The sequence below is a fragment of the Grampus griseus genome, assembly GCF_964374135.1.
Source record: "Grampus griseus genome assembly, chromosome: 20".
Lineage (NCBI taxonomy): Eukaryota > Metazoa > Chordata > Mammalia > Artiodactyla > Delphinidae > Grampus > Grampus griseus.
In genome coordinates, this window is record NC_139014.1 from 48628947 (window position 1) to 48651382 (window position 22436).

Genomic DNA, 22436 nt, shown 5'->3' on the forward strand with positions numbered 1-22436 from the left:
GACTCCTAGCCTGAGTTCGGCCACCGCCCCCGGCCGGAAGCTGAGGGGCGGGCCCAGGATGCGAGACCCGGCCCCGCCTCCTATCTCCTCCTATTAATTCCTCGCGGCCCGGGCAACCCCAGGAATCTCTCGTGGCCAACTCCATGCAGCGCCGGGCTTGTGGCTTAGTGGTCCCGGGACGGCCTGCGGCTGCGAGGACCTGAAGCCATCGTCCAGCCCAACATCGCTGTACACCTGGGGAGTCCGAGACCCAGTGAGAGCAGTGAGGCCCGAGGTGGCCCAGCCCGCAGCAGGACCAAGGCCAGTTGCAGGTCTCCTGACTCCCAGCTTGGTGTCCCGCGTCTTCGTGGTAGGTTGAGATAGCCGAGCATCTGGCCTGAGCGCTCCCAGGCCACATCCCCTTGTCCCTGGCGCTGGGGAAAAACACAGAACTCGCGCCTGCGCAGAGCCTTCTGAGGAAAAAGCAGCTTCGCGGCAGACCCCGCCCCTTTTGCCCTGGAGACGCGTCTCCGGTTGCCATGGAGACTGCGCTGTTTACAGCCCAGTTCTGCAAGAACCCGGAGCTCCGGTTGGGGTAAGGAAGCTCCCATCCCGAAGTTGTGTAGTGGTTTTTTGTGGCGCTGAGGGTAAGCCCCGGCCCCACACCACCAACCCTTAACTGCAGCGCACAGACCTACCCAATGCCTTGTGCCCATTGGTATCAGCCCTAATTTAGGTTTAATTTCGACCTCAGCCCTAATTTAGATTTCTCTGAGAGCTACTCAGACTTATCCAGAAATCTTGGGTTAAGTTTTGAGCCCCACACTCACACTTGGCCGAAGCCATAGGAGGGACTGGACTAGGAGACCCCATGTTGTCAGAGGGAGCCGGGTGGCCTGGGGCTCAGCCTGGTCAAGATGTGACTCCGGGTCGCTCCTTGTATGTTTGAAGGACTTCAGAGATCCAGAAGCCTTTAAGAGCAGGCGGTCAGATATATATTTTGAGTGAGATGTTGGTGGGGGCAGTTTTTAGCCCTGTCTGAGTACGGCAGTTCTCACAGTCAGAGCTGTGTGCAGATGAGGTGGGGAAATGTTGGTCTTTCTGCCGCTGCTGGTCTCTGCCTGCTGCCTCCTCATGTGTTCCTCTTCTTGTTCTCTCCTTTTCTTTGTCCTGGGAAGGTTTTGTTTCTTTCATCTGCTGAACAGGCTCAATACCCAGCTGTCAGTTTACAGATGTCACAGTTGTTCTTTTTTTTTTTTTAAGAAAACATGTCTGGGTTCATCTGTTTGGCAATACCTACTAAAACTGAACACTGCCTTATGACCCAGCAATTTTAATGCATTATAAAAATGCGAGCATATGTTCACCAAAAAACACATTGTCTCTAAATGAGAATATTCATAGCATTCTCATAATAGCACCAAACTGGAAACCCAAATATCCATAAACAGTAGAAAAGAGAGACAAATTTTGGTATAATCATGCAATGGTATATTACACAGGAATGAGAATGAACAAACTACAAGTATATGAACAATACTGATAAGTCTTACAAGCATAAGGTTGAGCAAAAAGAAGTCAGATATGAAAGAGTACATAGTGATTCCATTTATATTAAGTTCAAAAATACCAAAGCTAATTTACAGTGTTAAAAGTTGGAATAGTGGTTACTGTTGGGGGGAGGGGGTGAAGAATAGTGATCAGAAAGAGACGTAAGGTGCTGGTAATGCTTATTTCTTGATCTGGGTGCTGGCTGTACAGAGGTTTTCATTTTGTGTACAGATTATGATTTATGTACCTTTGGGTATGAATGTCACACTTTAATAAAAACTGACATTAAAAAAAGGACAACTTGCTTTCAATGAATCTAAAAAAAAAAAAATTCTGCTTTTGATCAGGACTTTAGAAACCTCAAATGGCCAAACTACTACAACATCCACCCAAGTTCTTGCCCTCAGAGTGGCACATTGCTAACAAGAACCAATACCACAGAGCAGAGGCCCAAAGGTCCCGGTCCGAACGCCTGGTGGCAGAAAGCCAGAGGCTTGTGAATGAAATTGAAAAGACCACAAGAAAATCTCAAAGCGATGTGAACAAGAAACTAGGTAAGGTAACATATTTGGTACATTTGGGGACATGTTTGGATGATACTGTTGAGGTATGGCGATACTGCCATTTGCATTTCATGTTCAGGAATGGCAACGTATTATCTTGAAATATTAGGGAGAAACATGTGTATTCTCTGGGCTCTGTCTTTAAGTTCACTGGCCTAAGGTAGAGACATGGTAACCCAGTCTGATTTTCAGCCATTCATCAGCCATTCTTTTACTGATTCGATACATATCTGTTGAGCGTCTAAGAGCATCTGTGGACTAAGCCCTGGGAATATCACAGAGGATGATCAGAGCCTCAGTTTTTGAGGGGCTCCTGGATCGAGGAGGAGAAAGATAGAAAAATGAATAATCAAAATATAACTAGATAGGAGCTGGGGGAAGGGATACAGAAGTGAGGGCGGAGTCTGCCTGGAGAATTGGGGAAGACCTCCTAGAGAGGAACACTTGAGCTGAGTCTTTTTTTTTTTTTTAATTTATTTATTTATTTTGGCTGTGTTGGGTCTTCATTTCTGTGCGAGGGCTTTCTCTAGTTGTGGCGAGTGGGGGCCACTCTTCATCGCGGCGCGCGGGCCTCTCACTGTCACGGCCTCTCTTGTTGCGGAGCACAGGCTCCAGACGTGCAGGCTCAGTAGTTGTGGCTCACGGGCCTAGTTGCTCCGCGGCATGTGGGATCTTCCCAGGCCAGGGCTCGAACCCATGTCCCCTGCATTGGCAGGCAGATTCTCAACCACTGTGCCACCAGGGAAGCCCTGAGCTGAATCTTAAAGAAAGAGTAATGCTCTCTTGACAATCCCATTCCTACGAACACAATGTAAAAGGTGGTGCCCTTAAATAAGCAAAACAAGAATAAAAATAAGATGAAACAAACAAAAGTCCCAAATGCCAAAAAGTGATAAACCAGAGGTCACAAACTCAACAGTCTATCAGAGTTGGGCAGGTAACATAAGGGTTTGAATAAGACCCCTAAGACAATAGGGAGTGGTGGGGACTGAGGGTTCCTGGAGAACATGTGCTCCATCAATTTCAACCCATTTTTTCCCAAGAAAGAATATGGGCCCAGTGTTGCCGAGTTCCCTGATTTTTTTTTTTTTTTTTTTTTTAGAAAAGCTGGAATTTTACCCACTTTTTAAATGCTAGCAATTGATTTGATATATTTATAACACTGGGCAGGATGAACAAACACATCTATAAGCAAAACCTGGTCTAAGGGCTGCTAGTTTTCAACCTCCAATAAACCAAAACTTCATTCAGGCCTGCAGGGTTAAATGTTAGGCTTCTCCTGATGGGTTGATGCTTACTCCTGATACCAGCCTATAAGTAGGCCTGATCACACTAGACAATAAAGCATTCTGGTTGACAAGCCGTGTCCCTGCAGACAGAGCTCCCAGTTAGTATTTTAGCATTTTATTCTCAAATATGACCAGATGAGGATCACCAAACATGTGAGGGAAGGTTCTAAAATGGCAAACACTGAAACAAACAAAACTAAAGAAAGTACACAGGGCAAAAGAAAAAATAACACTATAAGATCCTCAGGGAATTTAGAAAAGACATTGCATCTATGGAACAAGAAGACTCTTAAAAAAGAGAACATTCAGAGAACAAGAAAGTGTTCTTGGAAATTAAAAATATGAGAGCAGAATATTTTTTTAAGTCAAAAGAAGGGTTGAAAGATAGAGTTGAAGTATCTCCAGAAAGTAGAAAAAAAAGACAAAGAGCTACATAGAAAACAGGAGAGAAAAGACAAAATTAGAGGATCCATCTGGGAGGCTCAGTACCTATAGGCGTTCCAAACCCTCCTACACTGTTGGCAGGAATGTAAATTGGTACAGTCACTATGGAGAACAATATGGAAGTTCCTCAAAAAACTAAAAATAGAACTACCATATGATTCAGCAATCCCACTCTTGGGGATATATCTGGACAAAACCATAATCTGAAAGGATATATGCATCCCAGTGTTCATTGCAGCACTATTTACAATAGCCAGGACATGGAAGCAACCTAAATGTCCATTGACAGATGAATGGATAAAGAAGAAGTGGTATATATATACAATGGAATATTACTCAGCCATAAAAAAGAATGAAATAATGCCATTTGCAGCAACATGGTTGCCTAGAGATTGTCATATTGAGTGAAGTAAGTCAGACACAGAAAGACAGATTATCATATGATATCACTTATATGTGGAATCTAACAAATGAACTTAGTTACAAAACAGAAATAGAGTCACAGATGTAGAAAACAAACTTATGGTTACCAGAGGATAAGTGGGGGGAGGGATAAATTGGGAGATTGGAACTGACATATACACACTACTTTATATAAAATAGATAACTAATAAGAACCTGCTGTGTAGCACAGGGAACTCTACTCAGTACTCTGTAATGGCCTATATGGGAAAAGAATCTAAAAAAGGAGTGGATATATGTATATGTATAACTGATTCACGTTGCTGTACACCTGAAACTAACACAACATTGTAAATCAACTATACTCCAATAAAAAATTTTTAAAAAGTTGTATAAGAAAGTAAATTTATCATAGTATCATGATACCATGGTTTGGGTGTAAATAATATTTACATACCTACAATAATATAAACAAACATTAAATTATTATTTAACAACATGGTGACGCAGCTATATTGGGAAGATTGAAAGATCAGAAGTGTGTTGTATAAGTCATATAAGAGCAAACTCTTATCTTTCATCATAGGAAATCAATAGGTAATCTTAAAACTGATAATGAATAAATAGCAATGTAAGCAAATGCCAGAAGAAATACTAAAAGTGTTTAAAAAGAGGTTGCTTCCAGAAAGTGGAAGTGGGTAGGGATGGGTCAGAGAATTGTAATACTTGTAAAACTATTTGACTTTTCAAACAATATATGTGTCTTTGACAAAATTAAAAGTTATTAAAAACAGTGGGTTTTGAAGAATTAGAGTGGCGAATTAGAATGGTCTTTGGGTTAATTTGATGTTGAATGTAAGAAGAAATATATTCTTATTTCCTTCCCTCCCTCCCTCCCTCCCTCCCCCCTTCCTTCCTTCCTTCCTTCCTCCCTCCCTCCCTCCCTCCCTCCCTCCTCCCTCCCTCCCTTTCTCCCTCCCTTCCTCCCTCCCTCCCTTCCTCCCTCCCTCCCTTCCTCCCTCCCTCCCTTCCTCCCTTCCTCCCTCCCTCCCTCCCTCCCTCCCTTCCTTCCTTCCTTTCTTTCTAATAAACTCAGAGATGTAAAAATGCCCCAAGTAGCACAACTCTAAGAAGAAAAGAAAGTATCTCGGGTAGGTTTACAATAGTCTTCAAGTTTCTAATCTAAGAGTTGGCTACATTGGAAATAGATTAATCCCGGTGTGACTTCTCTGTGTGCTTCAGAGCAGAGGCTTGAGGAAGTCAGGTTCTGGAAGAAGGAGTTAGATGACAAACTTGAGCAGCTGGTGCACGCGACCAAAGATCTACTCATCTATCAGACCAGATTGGAGAAAGCCCTGGAGAGCTTTAAAGAGCCCTTGCACATCACTGAGAAGTGTCTGGAATACAGGTAGGAGGGAAGGTTCCTCTAATGAATCATCTGTTGTAAGCAATGAATTGCGAAGAGGTAAAAGCTGACTGTGCTAGGTGATGGGTTAGAATGAGACAAATGAACAAGTGTTCTTTTAGAGCCTGCAATTATCTTGCATGCCCAGGGTGCTGGGCAGTGGGAGGAGCACTGGACTTGGCTCATGTCTAAACTCTGCTCTTGACTAACTTAAATATAAGTTAGGACTAGGTTTGGCAGTGGGTAATCAGTAAAGGGCAAAATAACATTGAACTTAGATAATTTCTTTCTCTCTCACACTTAAGGAGTCTGGAGATAGTTCAGGGTTGGCATGGTGTGCCACAGTGTCAGGCTTCCAGGCCTTTTCTATCGTGTTGCTCCACTATCTTGTTGTTCCATGTGCGTGGCTTTTACTCCCAAGGTTACCTCGTGACTCACGATGGCAGCTGGAGCTCCAGCCGTTACATCTACATGCCAACAAGTAGTAATAATAAGGGTTTGGCATTCACCATTTCTACTTGTATCCCGTTGACCAGAGCTTAGTCACATGGCCACACCAATAGAAACTGGGAAATGGTGGTCTTTATTTTGGGCAGGCAGAACAGGTACACTTACTAGAGGACAAGTCTGCTCCTATACACAGAGCCACATGGAAGCACTTTGTAATCCAGAGAGCACTGTGCAAACATACCTTTTTACTATAAGTTCCCTCCTGTAAGTCCTATGAGTAGGACGATCCTTTCTGCTCTGGGGTGATGCTGATTTGCAGACCTGATGCCTGTCACAGCCCTAGGTGGGGCACCCTTCTGCCAGCACAGCCCCCTCCAATCGAGTGCATCCTCCCCACTAGCTATTGAGCAAACCCTCCCAAATGCAGATCTTTCCAGGTCACTCCATGCTTAAAATCCTTTCATTACAATGCTTTGCCCTAGTACCTTCAAAATAAAATTCAAACTTCTTAGCTTCAAAAACAAGGTCCATCATGGTTGGGGCCCCAGTGATCCCTCCAGGGCCATATCTCATCCCCAACAGTGGGGTGTACTTAGGGGTGCTGAGCTGCTTGCGGCTTCCCAAATGCACTGTGACTCCGTCCATACTCTTCCTCCTTCCCAGAAAACCCTGTTACCTCAGTGAGCTTAGCCAGGACCCCCTCTGCAGCGACCAGGCAGCAACCTCCCAGCCAGATGTAGAGAGTTTGTGAGGCAAAGGGAAGTAGCAGGTGATCAAAGAGGCCAACATCCAGTTGGCTCAAGTCTACACCTAAGGGTAACTAGGATGTAGAGGACATACATGGATTGAGTACATGCTCCTCTGGGGAAGGTACAGTGCCATCTGCTTTCTTATCTCCTTTGTCCCTTGCCACAGCCCTAGGAAGTACTAATAGTTATGCCCATTTCACAGATGAGGAAACCAAGGCACAGATAAGTTATACAGCGTGCCTGAGGTCACACAGCTGGTGAGTGGAGACTTCCTCCCTAGCACTGTCATGCAGGTGGAAACGAATAAATTGTCAGACAGTGACTGATCAATTTTGGGAGTAAGTGGTTAAAAACATGAGTGATGCCCAGTTAGTTCTGTGACAGGGGGTGAGTTACGTAATCTCTCTGAAACTCAGTTTCCTCGCCTGTACTTGAGAGGTTACGTGAGAAGGAACAGCCGCATGAAAAGCTCAGCACGATGCTTGTCTCATAGTAAGTGCTCAGTGGCGGGGGTACTATTAATTTTGGCATCATTATGACTATTACTATTGTTACTATAGAGCATCTTTTTGGATTCAATCCTTGTCAGAGGACCAAGGAAGGAAACATGTCTTTAAAATTCTAAGTCAGAAGACAGTGTTTCCAATAAACAGTTAAAAAGTAAAAGGCTTCAGAACCGATGGCCAAATTGAGGCCCAAAGTCCAGCTGGGATTCTTCAGACCAAGTAACCAGTCACCGATTAATTTTTCCTCATTATGTTTTGGATATTTTGAAGTCGCATAGACACCAACTAATGTCCATCTCCCATCACATCATCCGGATGGATCTGGTCCAGTTGTCCAGACAGTTTTAAAAGTCAGCAGCTTTTGAGTTGCCTTCCTCCGCGCGTGGGATGACCATCCCCCTTTCTCTCGGTCAGGGAGAAGCGAGTTGGCATTGACTTGGTCCACGATGAGGTAGAGCAGGAGCTGATCAAGGAGGCGGAGATCATCCGGGGGGCGATGGCCCTGCTGACCCGCACCCTGGAGGAGACGTCCGAGCAGATCAGGTATGGCCATGCAGGGCCTGCCCTCGCATCTCCACTGGGCGTTATCTAGAAAAGGCCGTGCTCCATGGCCCAGAAAGAATGGGATTTAATACCCTACAAGCACTTCCCATGCCCCAAGGTGGCCCGGCAACACTCAGAATGAGACCAAGACAACCTCTCATGCGTGACAGTCACCCTCTGGTGGCGGGTTGGGGTGCGGCCAGATTTCACCCCTGATTGTAAACTGGAGGACACTGGAGCTGACCTCTCACAAACAGGATGCCACAGTGGTGACATCAGAAAATGTCACATCTGGAGGGAAGATCTTGAAGTCCCGGCTTGGATATGTTAATTTGTCACCAAGTGTCTAATGGTGTGTGTGTGTGTGTGTGTGTGTGTGTGTGTGTGTGTGTGTTGGGGGGATGGGAAGGTGGGAGGAAGTGTCACCATATTGCACTAGACTGGCTTCATTTTCCATGGTGTCCCAAGAACCTGGTATAGGTGCCACCTCGGCATTCCAGAGGGAGAAACCCAGTTTACCTTCTCCCTTCAGGCTGAACCGCGCTGCCAAGTACAGTCTTGAAAAGGACTTGAGGGACAAGTTTACAGCCCTGACCATTGATGATATCTGCTTCTCACTCAACAACAACTCGCCAGACATCAAATGTTCTGAGAACGTCGTGAGGGTTGAAGCAAAGTGAGTGGGTCCCTGCTGGCCTGGCCCTGCTGTCCTCCTCCCTGCTGCGTGTCATCGTAGTGCTTCTCAGAGAGGCAGGCAGGACCTAGCACATCATCCTGAATGCAGGCTGAGAGCTGAGAAGAGGCAGGCTTGGGGCAAAAGCGGGCACTGAGCAGTGAGTACCCTGACACAGGACCCACAGGCGCCTCGGTCCTCCGGGTTGCCCCCACTTTAAGAAAGTCTGATATAAAAAAAATTGGGGGGTGGGGGGGGCCATACTGTACAGCTTGCGGGATCTTAGTTCCCCGACCAGAGTTTGAACCCACGCCCCCTGCAGTGGAAGCGCAGAGTCTTAACCACTGGACCGCCAGGGAAGTCCCTGATATAAAATCTTTAAACCTTTCAAATTTATTCATTTACCTATTTGCATTTTTAACAAGTAAAAGAATTTAAAAATGTAGAAAGGGCAAGTTACTAATTTCCCCATGTGTACTCCTTTCTATCATTACACCCCCTGAGATAACCAGTGTTATCTCTATGTTCTTACAAACATATGTATACACTCACCTACACCAATAAATTTTGTTTCTTTACAAAAATGGGATCGTACCATGTACCTTTTCTGTAACATCTAACTTACATTTTTCAAGTAACATTACATCACAGACCTAACTCATTCTAATCTTTAAAACGTTCTTTTTGAAGTAACACATACATATAGAAAACTGCACAAGAGTTCCCTGGTGGTCCAGTGGTTAGGACTTGGCACTGTCACTGCCGGGGCCCGGGTTCAATCCCTGGTCGGGGAACTAAGATCCCACAAGCCATGCGGTGCAGCCAAGAAAAAAGAAAGAAAAGAAAAATGCACAAATAATAGTAAACAGTTTAACGACTTATCATTGTTTTAGTTCTCTTTTGCTGTATAACAAGTTACCCCAAAACTTAGCAGCTTAAAAACAATAAACGTGTGTTACCTCCCAGCTTCTGTGGGTCAGGAGCACAGGCACGGCTCAGCTGGGTGCCTCTGGCTCACATCTTATGAGGTTGTAGTCCAGGGGTCTGCTGGGGCTGCAGTCTCATCTGAAGGCACAACCGTGAGGGGGATCCACTTCTGACCTGGCTCGTGTGGTCATGACAGGCCTTGCCACCCGAGCTGCTCCATGGAGCTGTGCCAGGACGTGGCAGCTGGCTTCTCCCACAGTGAGTCATCCAAAAGGAAGCAAGAGAGAGAGGGCAGCCAAGACAGAAGCCACAATTTTCTTTCAACCTAATCCTAGAAATAACCTCTCATTATGTCTATTCAGGAGAGATGAGTCAATGAGTTCATCACGCATCTCAAGGGGAGGGGACTATACAAAGGTGTGAACACCAGGAGACACAGGGGGTCACTGGGGACCATCTCAGAGGCTGCCTCTAGTCACACAGCAAACAGTCTCCATGTAACCACCAACCAGGCCAAGAAATAAAACATTACCACCAACACCAAAACCTCCACCCTGTCCCCTCTTGATGAATACCTCCTCTCTGCTCCCCAAAGAGAACCACATTCCTGATTTCTAATAGGTTTCTTGTGCCTACTTTTGCATTTAGTAAATAGCATCATGTACTATGTATCTCGTGTGTCCCTTTCCTTCCAGTCAACATTATTTTGAGATTCCTCAAGTGTTCTATAAAGCAGTTCCTTGTCAAACTAGCAATTTTTTCATTTCTTTATAGCATTCCAGTATGGACTCATGTTCTCCTATTTTATTCAGTGTGTTATAATCTGTTACTATTATAATTTACTTTGATACTTAAATTGTCTCTACCTATGTGATCTTGACGAAGGTACTCCATCTTTCTGAGCCTCAGTTTTCCTCATCTGTCAAATGGGGGTATGAAAGTTAGCTCACTAGGCCACCATGAGGATTAAATGAGAGGATGTCTGTAAAGTACCAGCCCAGAGCCTGGCACAGAGTAAGTAGGTTTCCCTAAAGTGAGTTATTGCCACTGACAGACCACCATTCGCTCTGCCTAGAGATGGGGAAACGTTCTAGGTGCTTCTGATGGTGGAGGGAGGCTTAACTTCCTGTGGGTTTCCAGTAGCTTGTCCTACCGCCATACCCACACACCCAGCCCAAACATGCTATGAACGAATGCATGGGTCCTGTTTCAGCTCTGTGAGTCTGGAAGACTGGATGGACTTCTCCAACACCAACGTGGAGAAGGCTGACAAGCAGAGGAACAACTCTCTGACGCTGAAGGCCCTCGTGGACCGAACCTTGTCCCAGACGGCCAACGACCTAAGCAGGCAATGTGACGTGGTGGACACCGCATTCAAGAATGGGCTGAAGGAGACCAAGGACGCCAGGGACAAGCTGGCTGCTCATCTGGCCAAGGTGAGCTCCCTGGGGGGACCATGGAAGAGCACCTTCCGAAGGTTTTACCCTGTAAACCTAGAATGGCCTTCAGGGCTTGTGATCCTGTGTACTAAGGAGTAGAGGTCACTCAGCTCTCTCCATCTTAGCAGCAGGCTTTGGGCTTTGGGGGACTGGAGCGGGCCTTGGCCCCGCTCTGGGCCTCTCGTACTCATTGCTGCAAAGAACAGGCTGTCTCCCCTCTCTGGGCCTTAGTTCGTCCTTCTGTGGAGCATAGAGATGCACCGTATGCTCTTATACGTTCTTTTTTTTAAAAAAAAAAGATTGATTTTTATTTACTTATTTTGGCTGCGCCAGGTCTTAGTTGCGTCAGACGGGACCTTTGTTGCGGCGTGCAGGATCTTTTAGTCGCAGCATGCGGACTTAGCTGCAGCACGCGGACTTTTGATTGTAGCATGCATGCGGGATCTAGTTCCCCGACCAGGGATTGAACCCGGGCCCCCTGCATTGGGAGTGCAGAGTCTTACCCCCTGGACCACCAGGGAAGTCCCTTATACGTCCTTTATGACTCTGAAGTTCCGTGAGTTGAGTGCAACCGATTTCTCCAAACCCAGATGCAACTTTGGGATTCTGGCTTGTTGTCTGGTTATCCAGCCGTTTGCTGGTAACTGGCTCCCAGAGGAGAAAAAAACCCCTGATGTATAGAATTTGCAGATTTCTGTGGTGTAAATTCTTCCACCATGGTCAGTTTCAAGTTACCCATTTAACACAGGTCTGGCAGAATTCCTGAATGCTTAACAATTGGAGCCCAATAAGCCGGCTGTAGCCCGTGTCCCTCACCAGCAAGGACCGCTGGATCCTGAGCATGTGGGACCATCCGCAGGCTAAGCTCAGGGACACTGGGTAGAGTCCAGTGGAACAAGGGCTGAATTTGGACTGAGGATCTGTGGGCCCACATTCCAGTCCTGCGACAGACCAGCTGAGTGACTTAAGCGGACGCCTCAAGCTCTCTGAGCCTTCCGCCTCACCTGTAACGCTGGGACAGCTACAGCTACCCAATGTGGCCACTGCTGGCCCACTCCTTGCTTTTCACTGATGGTGAAGCAGCCATGGAGAGCGGAAGGGACCCCAGGTGGCAGGTGCATCACTGCTCTAGCCCCAGGCCTGCTCAACTACCACAACCTTGTCCTTCTGCTGCATTCCTCCCTTGCCTTCCATGAGCCCAGAGTCTAATTGTCAGAAAAGATTTATCTCTGTGATGAGCAGGGCAAACCAGAATGTCATCAAAAGTTATACTGCAATAGTCCGCAAAACGACAGGTAGAAGAGCCTTGTGGGTAAGCGTGTACAGCCTGGAGCCAGACAGCCTGGGTTCGAAATGGGGCTTCCACACTTGCTGTGTGATCTTGGGGAGGCTACTTAATGTTCTGTGTTCTTTTATGAGATGGTCAGTCAAGTGTAGCCATAAGGAGACAGGGGGCTCAGGAAAAAACAAAGTTTATATCGTATTCACAGGTCCTAGAGACAGGAGGCAGGGCTCCCCACGCAGGGCCACGTGGAGAACACACTAGGGTGGTCAGGCGGCAGATGACAGGAGCAAGGGGAAGGTGGAGGCCACGGCCTTTATTGGGGTTTCCTCAGGACCCCCAAGGCAGGGCAAAGGTAGCACTTTAGGATCAGCTAGTGTGAATAACCTCAGTGGGCTCTGGGCTATGGAATGGTCCCCAGGTGCCTGGCACCCGGCCCTGGGATGACTGAGGCAGAGCAAGATGGCCTCCTGGGCTGAAAGGGCAGAGAGAGGCGGGAGAGCGCTGAGCTTGCAGATCCAAGGCCTGCTCAGGCTGGTCCTTCGCCGTCTCTAAGTATCGAAGAGCCCAGGGAGGGGCAGTTTCTCCCAGCCAGAAAGGTTTTTTATGATGTCAGAACATCATAATGTATAGAAAATTTAAAACATTTATAATACACTTAAGCTGCCTGTTCCTGGGACTTCCCTGGCAGTCCAGTGGTTAAGACTCCGCACTTCCACTGCAGGGGGCACAGGTTCAATCCCTGGTCGGGGAACTAAGATCCTGCATGCACATGCCACGCTGCGCGGCCAAAACAAAAAAAAGCTCCCTGTTCCTTGGTTTCCTCATTGATAAAATAGGGACAGCAACAGTACTCACCTCCCAGAGTTGGTTAGGGTAAAATTAGACAACCCAAATAAAATATTTAGAACAATGCCTGGCACATACTGATTTTATACACACACACACACATATATACGTACATTTACATAGTTTATACATATAATCAATATAATAGATAATCAAAATTGGCTGCTGCAGCAGCTAATAATAGGAACAACAACAACAATAATAGTAATAATGATAAACGTAGCCAAAGACTAGTCAAGAGGCTTCCTGGTGGAGTAAGAACTTAGTCCAGGCCTTGAAAGATGAATCTGAGATAGGAAGGCAGCGGGGAGGAGGGTCCCCACCGTAAGAGAAGACGCAAGAAGCTGGGCTTTGCAGAGGCCTGTGAGAAGCCCCGTCCTGCCGGAGGAGATTCTGCAGGAGCTGGGAGCTGTGTGGCTGAGGCCTTGGCAGCAACATCTAAAACGAGCATCCAGGGACTTCCCCGGTGGTCCAGTGGGTGTGACTCCGCACTCCCGATGAGGAGGCCCGGGTTCAATCCCTGCTCAGGGAACTAGATCCCACACGCATGCTGCAACTAAGATCCCGCAACTATGAGCCCGCATGCCGCAACGAAGATCCCACGTGCCACAGCCAAAAATAAATAAACAAAGAAATAAATGTTTTTAAAAAGTAAAATAAAATGAGCATCCAAAATGGTCTGGACAGGCTCAAATGATGGACTGAAACAAATCGGGTGAGACTCCCTGCCCCCACCTGGAGATACCAACCTAGGCTCTATGAGAAAAGGCTCCAGCTGGGTATCACCTGGCCAGAAGCCTCCGTGGTCATGAAGAAGCTCGGCAAACGGAGGCGATGGCCTCCAAATTAAAGGGTAGGGACGGGCTTCCCTGGTGGCACAGTGGTTAAGAATCCGCCTGCCAATGCAGGGGACACGGGTTCGAGCCCTGGCCCGGGAAGATTCCCACATGCCGCGGAGCAGCTAAGCCCATGCGCCACAACTACTGATCCCGCGAGCCACAACTACTGAGCCCGCGTGCCACAACTACTGAAGCCCACGCGCCTAGAGCCCGTGCTCTGCAACAAGAGAAGTCACAACAATGAGAAGTCCACGCACTGCAACGAAGAGTAGCCCCCGCTCGCCACAACTAGAGAAAGCCCGCGCACAGCAGTGAAGACCCAACACAGCCAAAAATAAAAACAAATAAATTTATAAAGAAAAAAAAGAAACATTAAGAAAACCAGATGTAATGTGTGGACCTCATTCGAATTCTAATTTAAACATACCAACTCTTACCGAAAAAAAAAAAAGAACACTGAGGGAAATTTGAACACTAGATTTTAGATAATAATAAAGAATCCTTCTTTTGTTTGTGTGTGATAAAAAGTATTGTCGTTATGTTAAAAGAAAAAAAAAGAGTCCTTATAACTTAGAAACACATACTCAAGTATTTTAGACTGAAATGATATAATATCTGGGAGTTCCTTTAAAATAAAAAAGCTGATGGCAGGGGTGCATAGAGGGCATTATGGATGAAACGAGATTGGCCATGTATTGATCATTGCTTAAATTGATGATGGGTCCATGAGGTTCATTATACTACCTACCTTCATGTATGTTTGGAAATTCCCATGGTGAGAAGTTTAAAAAGAAAAACAAGGAAGAAATAAAATTTTAAACTCGTGAAATATTAATCTAAAAACCCGAGTAGCTTCAAAGGAATCTTTTCTTTGCACAAAGCCACCATCAAAGAAACCAACAAAACTCGGATTAAACTGCTCACCCTTTCTTCAGGCTTCTAGGGGGCAGAACTGGTACTGAAACAGAGCAGGACCCTATGGTCCTTGCTCCCCTCCCCCTGTGTCCTCAGCCTGCCATCTATCTGTGGAAAAATTTCAGCCAAAGAATAAGTTTAATCAGAGAAGTGAGAAGATACAGAAACAAAGGAAAACAGTCAAAGGAGACCAAATAATAATAGTTTAGTCATTAAGCAAAGTCAAGGACCTTTTGTTCTTCCTCAAGGGCTGTAGATAATATTCTGAGCCGTAGCCTGTGAGCTGTCTTGTAGGTACTGAAACCCCCAGCAGATGGAAGAAGTTAACGACATGATGACCAGACTGTAGCCATGACATAAGCTGCCGCAATTCTGAGAATTGGTCTCAAGGAAATGGGAACAAACCGACCCTGGAACTGAAGATGAATTGTGCTCAAAACAATCAAGATGATGCTGGTCAGACCACCGATGACCAATACCAAGGTGACTGTCAGAGCTGACTGTGCTGTTTCTGCATGTAGCCCCCTCCCTCCATCTATAAAAGCTCTTGCCCCCTGATTGTCCGGTTGTGCTGGGGAGTTGGCCTTTGGACAGGCGTCTGCCCTCCCCGCCCGCCCCCCTGGTTGCCGGCATTCAAAATAAAGCAAACTTTCCTTTCCACCAACCTGGCCTCTTTAATGGTTTTTGAGCGGCGAGCAGCCGGACCCCACCTTCAGTTACAGTACTAGTGGGTGGATTGGTAAGGAAATAGGCAGCATTCCGCTCATGATACAAAGGTACTTTATACCAAGGTAAATGGGCAGCCTTCAGCCTTTGCTGAGGGAATCCACATATCTGGGAAGGCAGCAGTGGCCACCTGTGTCCGTTCCGTCTGTGAGGTTCTAGGGTTGGGCGAGTTACGTTGCCCACGAGCAATCACTGCTGCAGTGAAGAGGGATCAGACTTTCTGGGGTCCTGCCAGGGAGGTATCGGAGGTCCCCTCTTCCTAACCTCCTACGAGTGTCTGCTGTTGAGTTTTGAGGAACACACCCTGGCCTCACCTCCTCTAATCCTTTTTGTAAGGTCATGGAAGAGATTGCCTCCCAGGAGAAAAATATCACAGTTCTTGAAAAAGCCATCCTTGACCAAGAAGGACCTGCCAAGGTGGCCCATACACGCCTGGAGACCAGGACACGTCGGCCTAATGTGGAGCTGTGTCACGATGGTGCACAGTACAGGCTGATCAAGGAGGTCGATGAGATCACCCACAACGTCGCAAGGTAGGCACAGGGCTACTGGGGCTCCATTTAAACCTGGCCCGTGAGCAGGGTTAGGCAATGTCATCGCGGGTGATGCCGGGCGGGCCTAAAGACCTTTGCATCTTTCGCGTTTGAGGGGTTCTTTTCTAGAGGGCAGTCTCTCCTAACTCCCGCCAGTTGCTGCCATGCAGGGAATGCACCCCAATGTTTACATTTTTCTGAAGTCCAACTCCAGATGTTTAGGTACAATCTACAATTTTAAATGTTGGCAGTTCATGGGTTTATCTGCCTTGTGAACATGGCCCAGGGCCGCCAATTTGAAATCTCTGTCTTAAGGAGGAGAAAGGAGGAAGACACCTCAATTTGGATCCTGTGCTGAATATATGAATACAGGTTTCCCCCTGAAATAGTGACGTAGAGCCATAAGTTATTCCCTAGTGTTCTTCCTCTTCTCCTAGATTAAAGGAAATGTTAGCCCAAGCTCAAGTAGAGCTGCGAGGCCTGAATGGCAGGCAGCTCGCCCTGCAGGAGGAGATCCAAGTCAAGGAGAATACCATCTACATCGATGAAGTGCTGTGTATGCGTGTGAGGAAGTCCATCCCTCCAAGGGGCGGGGATGACCACGGGAAGTGGGCCGGGGACCTCGATCCGGACACTGTCTGCTGAAAGTCGGATTCTCAGTAAGCCATTCTCATTAAACAGAGTCATAAAACCGTAGCAGAGAACTCTCCTTTCAGGTGGGCAGAACTTCCAATCAGCCCACCAAAAAGCCTTGGCTGGCGTTCCAGGCCTGCTCGGGGCCTGAGATTTGGGTGCAAAGCTCTATTCTGCTACTGCTAGTGGTGCTGTGGTTGTTCAAGGGTTAAGTTCCATGAGTTAGCACAGGCCATTCTCATCACAGGACTTCAGGCCTGGGGGAGGGGTCCAAGACATTTTAGTTCAGATTTATGTCAATTCAGAAGTTGGGCTGGATCCCCTACTCAGACCATGCCCATCTTACTCAGGAGAGGACCGGCGAACACTTCTCCTGGCCCTCAAGATTCCTTTTCCCTAGAAAACAATGCGGTGGTTGCTGACTTAGCCCCTGGCTGGTCCACGGGATGCATGTTCAGTTCATACGGAACTTAGATGAGAGAGGAGCAGCCCTGGGTCGGGAGTCTCCCCCACCCCACCCCCGTAAGCCTTCCCAACACCTGTGGGCGTCTCTCTGGGCCTCTTTCTCTCGGATGAAATTGAGACAGGCTGGGACCTGAGACCCTCTAGTGGAGTGATTGCACCTGAGCAAACATCTCCCGGAGCAACAGAATACAAAGAAACTAGAAGGGACTAAAAATAACTATGCACAAAAAGGCCACAAACCAACTGCTATTTCTGAGGTGCCGGGAACAAAAACAGGGAACTGAGCATGATCCCTGCCCAAGGCACCACCAAGGGGGCTGGGCAGACCACCTAAGCCAGCCGTCTGTCCCAACCCACTGACCCACCCCCATAGTTACCCATTTAAGGAAGCAGCTTGAGCCCCCTCGGGGAGCGAGCAAAGGCACCTGTTACTTGCTTTCACTCCCTCGTGCTGCAGCGCTAATCCCAGTAAAGCCTCGCCTGTCTCTTATCTGGCTTCTTCTTGATTTCTGTTGATTAACCTGTGTCGGTAACAAAATGAAAGAGGAGGGATAGGACCCAAGGGCCCTCCAGCTCTTAGGAAGTTAGGGGTTGGGGAGCGGGTGAGCCAGGTTGCTGTTTTCTGGGGTCATGGTTACTGACTCGGGGCCCTGGACTCTTTAATCACTAGAAGTCGATAAAAGGCCAGACGAGAAATTCAGGCAAGGCTTGATCGGGCCTCATGCTGCAGCACAAGGGAGCGAAAACAAGTCACAGGTGCCCTTGCTTAAGGGGGGGACAGGCACTCAGATCCATTCAGACCTTAGTCTCGGGATTGCCAGCCTGAGAAAGAGGAAGGCGAGGTTCCCGGGCTCAGTAGGTAAGCCTTTCCAGTGGGCCGTCCTGTCGCACCACCGCGTGAAAAGGATTTCTGGCTTTTGTTTTCTTTGCTGAATGTAAACCATCTGACGTCGGTTTTCTGACCAGTTAGTAATTATTCGTAGTGGTTTTTTTAACACTCAAGTGACAGTAACAGAAAAGAAAAACAAATTCCTCCCGTTCTCGCCACAGATTCAAGTCGGTGGCTACGAGTGTGGGTTCTGGAGTCACACATGGCTCAGTTCAAGTTCTCCCGTCACACCCGCCGCCGAGGGCGCCTGTGGGTGAGACAACCCCTGAGAAGCGCTTCACACAGAGCCCATCCCGGGGATGGGGGGCAGCAAGCAGAGGAGGGACAGAGGCCGGACAGTCTAGGGCTTCCGGGGCTTGGGGACCGCTTGGATATACAGGGCGAGGGAGGGAGAGGGGCCAAGGACGGCTCCCCGGTTTCTGGCTTGGGTATCAGAGTGCATCGGAGCGCCGTTTTTGCTGAGAGGGAACTTGGGAGGCAGAGGGCTGGGCAGTGAGGGTGGGGGTCGGGGAGTGAAGGTGACAAGCTCACACGTTGAGGGCGAGGACCCTGTGGTGGGGAGGAAGGTCCAGGGGCAGCCAGAGGGCGGGGAGACATCTGCAGACAGGCGGCAGTGGAAGCCAAGCAGCGCGTGAGAGTTTGAAGAGCTCGGAGGAGGGGTCTGGGCCTGAGCCCCGGAAGACACCAGTACTTCCCGGTTGAGCGAAGAACCGGACCAACCAGCAGGCTAAGAAAGAACCTCCGAGGGGCTGAAGGAAGCCAGAAAAGCATAGCATCACAGGTGCCACAGTAGGAGAACGTTTGGAGGCACTGGTGGTCAGCGGGTCAAACGCTCCAGCGTAGGCCAAGAAAGGAAAACAATCCTCTAGGTCTGGCAGCTGGGCAATCGCCAATGACACTTTGCCAAAGGCAATTTCAATAGAGGATTGGAGGAAGTCAAGAAGTGTAGATGCTGATTTTTGAAAGATGCTTATCTTATCTCAGGATGTCTTTGGAAAGAAAATTGGTAACCTCTGCTCTCTGCTGGTACGCATTCTTCCCCAAGGACCAAGAAGCCGAGAGGTGGGAGCAGAAATAGGGAAACATTTCCTCTTTTATCACACAGGAGCCGGCAGTAAGAGGCCATGTTAATTTCTTTCAACTTGGCCTGTGTCCTTGAAAAATCAGTGTGTCTTGGAAGTCGTAAACATTGAAGCTGTGAGTGCAGACTTTGAAAGTATCTAGTCCAACTCAATCATTGTACATCTGGAAAAACTGAAGCCCAGAAAGGAAGTAGCAGAGTGCTAGACACAGCTGTCCTGCAACATTCACACCTATTGCTGTGTTTACCTTTACACATGAATTACGTAATGAAGTTATCACAGAGAACCAGATGCTGGCTTGGTTTGAGCCTCGTTGAAGAATTGTGGCCCTTGGTATGTTCTGGAAATCCTGGAAGAAGACAATTTCTTTATGAACTATTTCCCATTGCATTCCTTAGGTCATAATTGGCACTTAAGTGGACGATCTCAATTAGGTACGAAGACTCTTTAATGGGGGGAGTTAGCATCCCTCAAATTTGAGACAGTTAAAATTAAGGAAAGGATGCCTTTATGTTAACAGAGATTAACCTGTCAGTAAGACAAAACAAAGAGCGCCTGCTTCTCAAGCTGGTACGTACCCTGTTCTCTCACAATCTCCTGATACCATAAGAAAATCCTTAGTATTTGAGCATTTGAGGTCTATTCGTGGATAAGTGTCACCTGTGAGCAGCATAGAGTGAAACGTGCTGGGTCCCTGAGGGCTAAGTCTTTGGCAGGAGTTGATCACTCTAAGAATCTGCTTACATTTCTCAGACCCTTCTGGGGACGTCTCAAAAGTTTAGCTACTGGGTGGTGAGTTCCAGAAAAAGAGAACGTGTGAATGGACAGAATGTCATGGGATTCCTGTGGTCTTTCAGCCCAACTCCCCAGTTTTATAGATGAGGAAACAGGTTCATAGGGAACTGGGGGAAAGCAAACTACTTGCCCAAGGTCCCTGTAAAGGTTCAGGCAAGGCTAAACGCCTGGCCCCAAACTCAGGGCTCTTCTCACTATGGCCTGAACTAATTCCCCAGCTCCCAAAACCTTCTTCTCTGAGAACTGCACGCCAGCATACACAGGGAGGACTCCACAACCATGTCCATACGGCCCTCCCCACCCAAACTGCTCAGCAACCCATCAGGGCTGGGCAGAGTTGGCCTCCTGGGAATCGGGATTTTGAAACAGAAGCGCATAGAGGCAGGAAATAACTAGAGGATCTAGAGATCTAGAGAGGAGGGTCACTAACTCCTGTGGCCGCATCCCCAGAGCCCCCCTGGGTCCTCTCATGCAAAGAGTTGAACAACCAACTCTTTCTATGAGATGCCTCACTCTTCGCTTTAGCTCTCAGAAGTTTTTTGCTAAGCTTGCTCAGTTAAGAATCTTAACTAATATACCTTGAAGGAGGGCTTCCCAGGTGGCACAGTTGTTGAGAGTCCGCCTGCCGATGCAGGGGACGCGGGTTTGTGCCCCGGTCCGGAAGGATCCCACATGCCGTGGAGCGGCTGGGCCCGTGAGCCATGGCTGCTGAGCCTGCACATCCGGAGCCTGTTGCTCCGCAACGGGAGAGGCCACAACAGTGAGAGGCCCGCATACCGCAAAAAAAAAAAAATATATATATATATATATACATATATATATATACACCTTGAAGGAAAGCGTGAGTGGCCCTGCTGGGATCAGAGCATGCGGGCGACACACCTTTTGAATGTGCAGAGGGCTCTAAGTAGGCAACAGGGTGGCTTCTTACTTATATTCAAATTCCTGCACAAATTTCCCTTCTCAGAGACTGCCCCCCTCAACTCAATTCAGCGGGAACCACCGTATTTGCACCATCCAACCCTGCTCCTCCCCACGCCCCGCCCCGGTTGGCTGGGTCAGTGAGCAGCTAACGGAAGGTGGGCCAACGAGCCCCTCTCCTGAGGAGTTTGGACGTAGGACCAGGAGATTTCAGTTCCATCCGGCTGCTCTCTAGACGTAGGCTTTGGAGGGTGGGTGACAGCTGCTGTCTATCATGTGGACGGGTAACAGCCAGTTTGCGACTAGAGAAAAAGTAGAAGCTGATGTACCAGAGAAAGAGGAAGAAAGTGCTTCCAGCAGCCCTGCTTCTCTGGGCTCCAGGCCATTTCTGAGGCCCTCGGGTTCTGCGAGACACTCAGGCATCCTTACACTGCTCAATGATGCCCAGTGGTTTTTCTGTGGCTGCCACCCAGGAGAGCTGGAACTCTCACAGGCCATGCCACTCAGCTGGACAAGTGGGCAGAGAAGGCTGGGTAATTAAGGGAGTTACCCTTGAGTGCGATCTTGATGAAGGAATAGATGTTTGCTGGGCGGAAAGCTGGGGCAGGGGTGGATTCCAGGCAGTGGCACAGCACACACAAACGCAAGGGGTCTCAGAGCTGAATGTATTTCCCGAGGAATTGTGTGTAGGTCTCTATAAAGGATGCTACGATCGCAAAACCAAAAGGACTTATTATAGAGCCTTGCAAGACAGGCATACCATTGGTAATGCCAACAATTATGACAACTGTTAACGTGTTGAGTGCTTATAATGAGTTACTTATGCAAACTGTTACTATCCTCATTTTATAGGTGGGGAAACTGAGGCTTGGAGGGGGTCACACAGAATTCACCCCCAAGCAGGTTAACTCTAGCACACGCGCTCCTGAAACCCTTATGCCCCATCATTTAGTAGCAAGGAGAGATTTTTTAGATGGAAAAACCTGGGCACAGAGTTAATAACTTGTTCAGAGTGATTCAGTCCCAGATCTAGAGACTGAGCTCAAGTTTCCCAAATCAGACCTGAGAGATCAATACCTTAATTGATCTTGGGAAGTCTGTTTCCTGTGATGACCTAAACTCTACCCTTTGCCTCTAAGTTTGGAAGGGGGTTGGTGACCTCAGGTCCAAGGTGAATAATGCCCGAAGTGGTCTTCCGTGTTGAAGAACCACAGCCAGGGACTCAGTTTCCCAAATGTGGAAGAGTTAGGGAAATCATGAAATCAATCATTGCCTTCTGGATCTCCTAACCACCTGCATCTGAGACTACTTGTTGAACCTGATTTAGACTTTGGGGACACATCCTGTCAGTAAAGGGCTGAGGCCCCCGTACAGCCCCTGGACTTCGTGCTCCAGGATGATCAGCTACACCCAGTGCCCCGAGGCGGGGCATACAGGCTGCCTAACCCAACAGCCGTGCCCAGCCCCCAGCCTCTCCCTCACTCTCCTCCCTTACAGAGGATCCATGAACTACGTTTCCAGCCTCCCTTGCAGCTGGTGGGGGTGGCTGTGTGACTCAGTTCTGGCCACAGAGGCAAAAGCAGAAAT

At 47.9% G+C, this 22436-nt stretch overlaps 1 protein-coding gene across 2 annotated transcripts; it reads left to right on the forward strand.

Moving 5' to 3' along the window:
* Positions 1–112: 112 nt before the first annotated feature.
* On the forward strand, positions 113–16709 carry TEKT1 (tektin 1; the record flags this gene model as incomplete). 2 transcript variants are annotated; one of them, XM_082679549.1, is made up of 8 exons in its annotated part: positions 113–574; positions 1878–2084; positions 5471–5636; positions 7753–7881; positions 8414–8557; positions 10695–10917; positions 15868–16064; positions 16502–16709. In XM_082679549.1, exons 2-8 carry the CDS (start codon positions 1895–1897, stop codon positions 16707–16709), a joined length of 1257 nt encoding a protein of 418 aa, XP_082535675.1. In that variant the 5' UTR covers positions 113–574; positions 1878–1894. The 2 variants fall into 2 exon arrangements, with proteins under 2 accessions (XP_082535675.1, XP_082535676.1); XM_082679550.1 differs by having other exon boundaries at positions 404–574; positions 1886–2084.
* Between the last annotated feature and the right edge of the window lie 5727 nt (positions 16710–22436).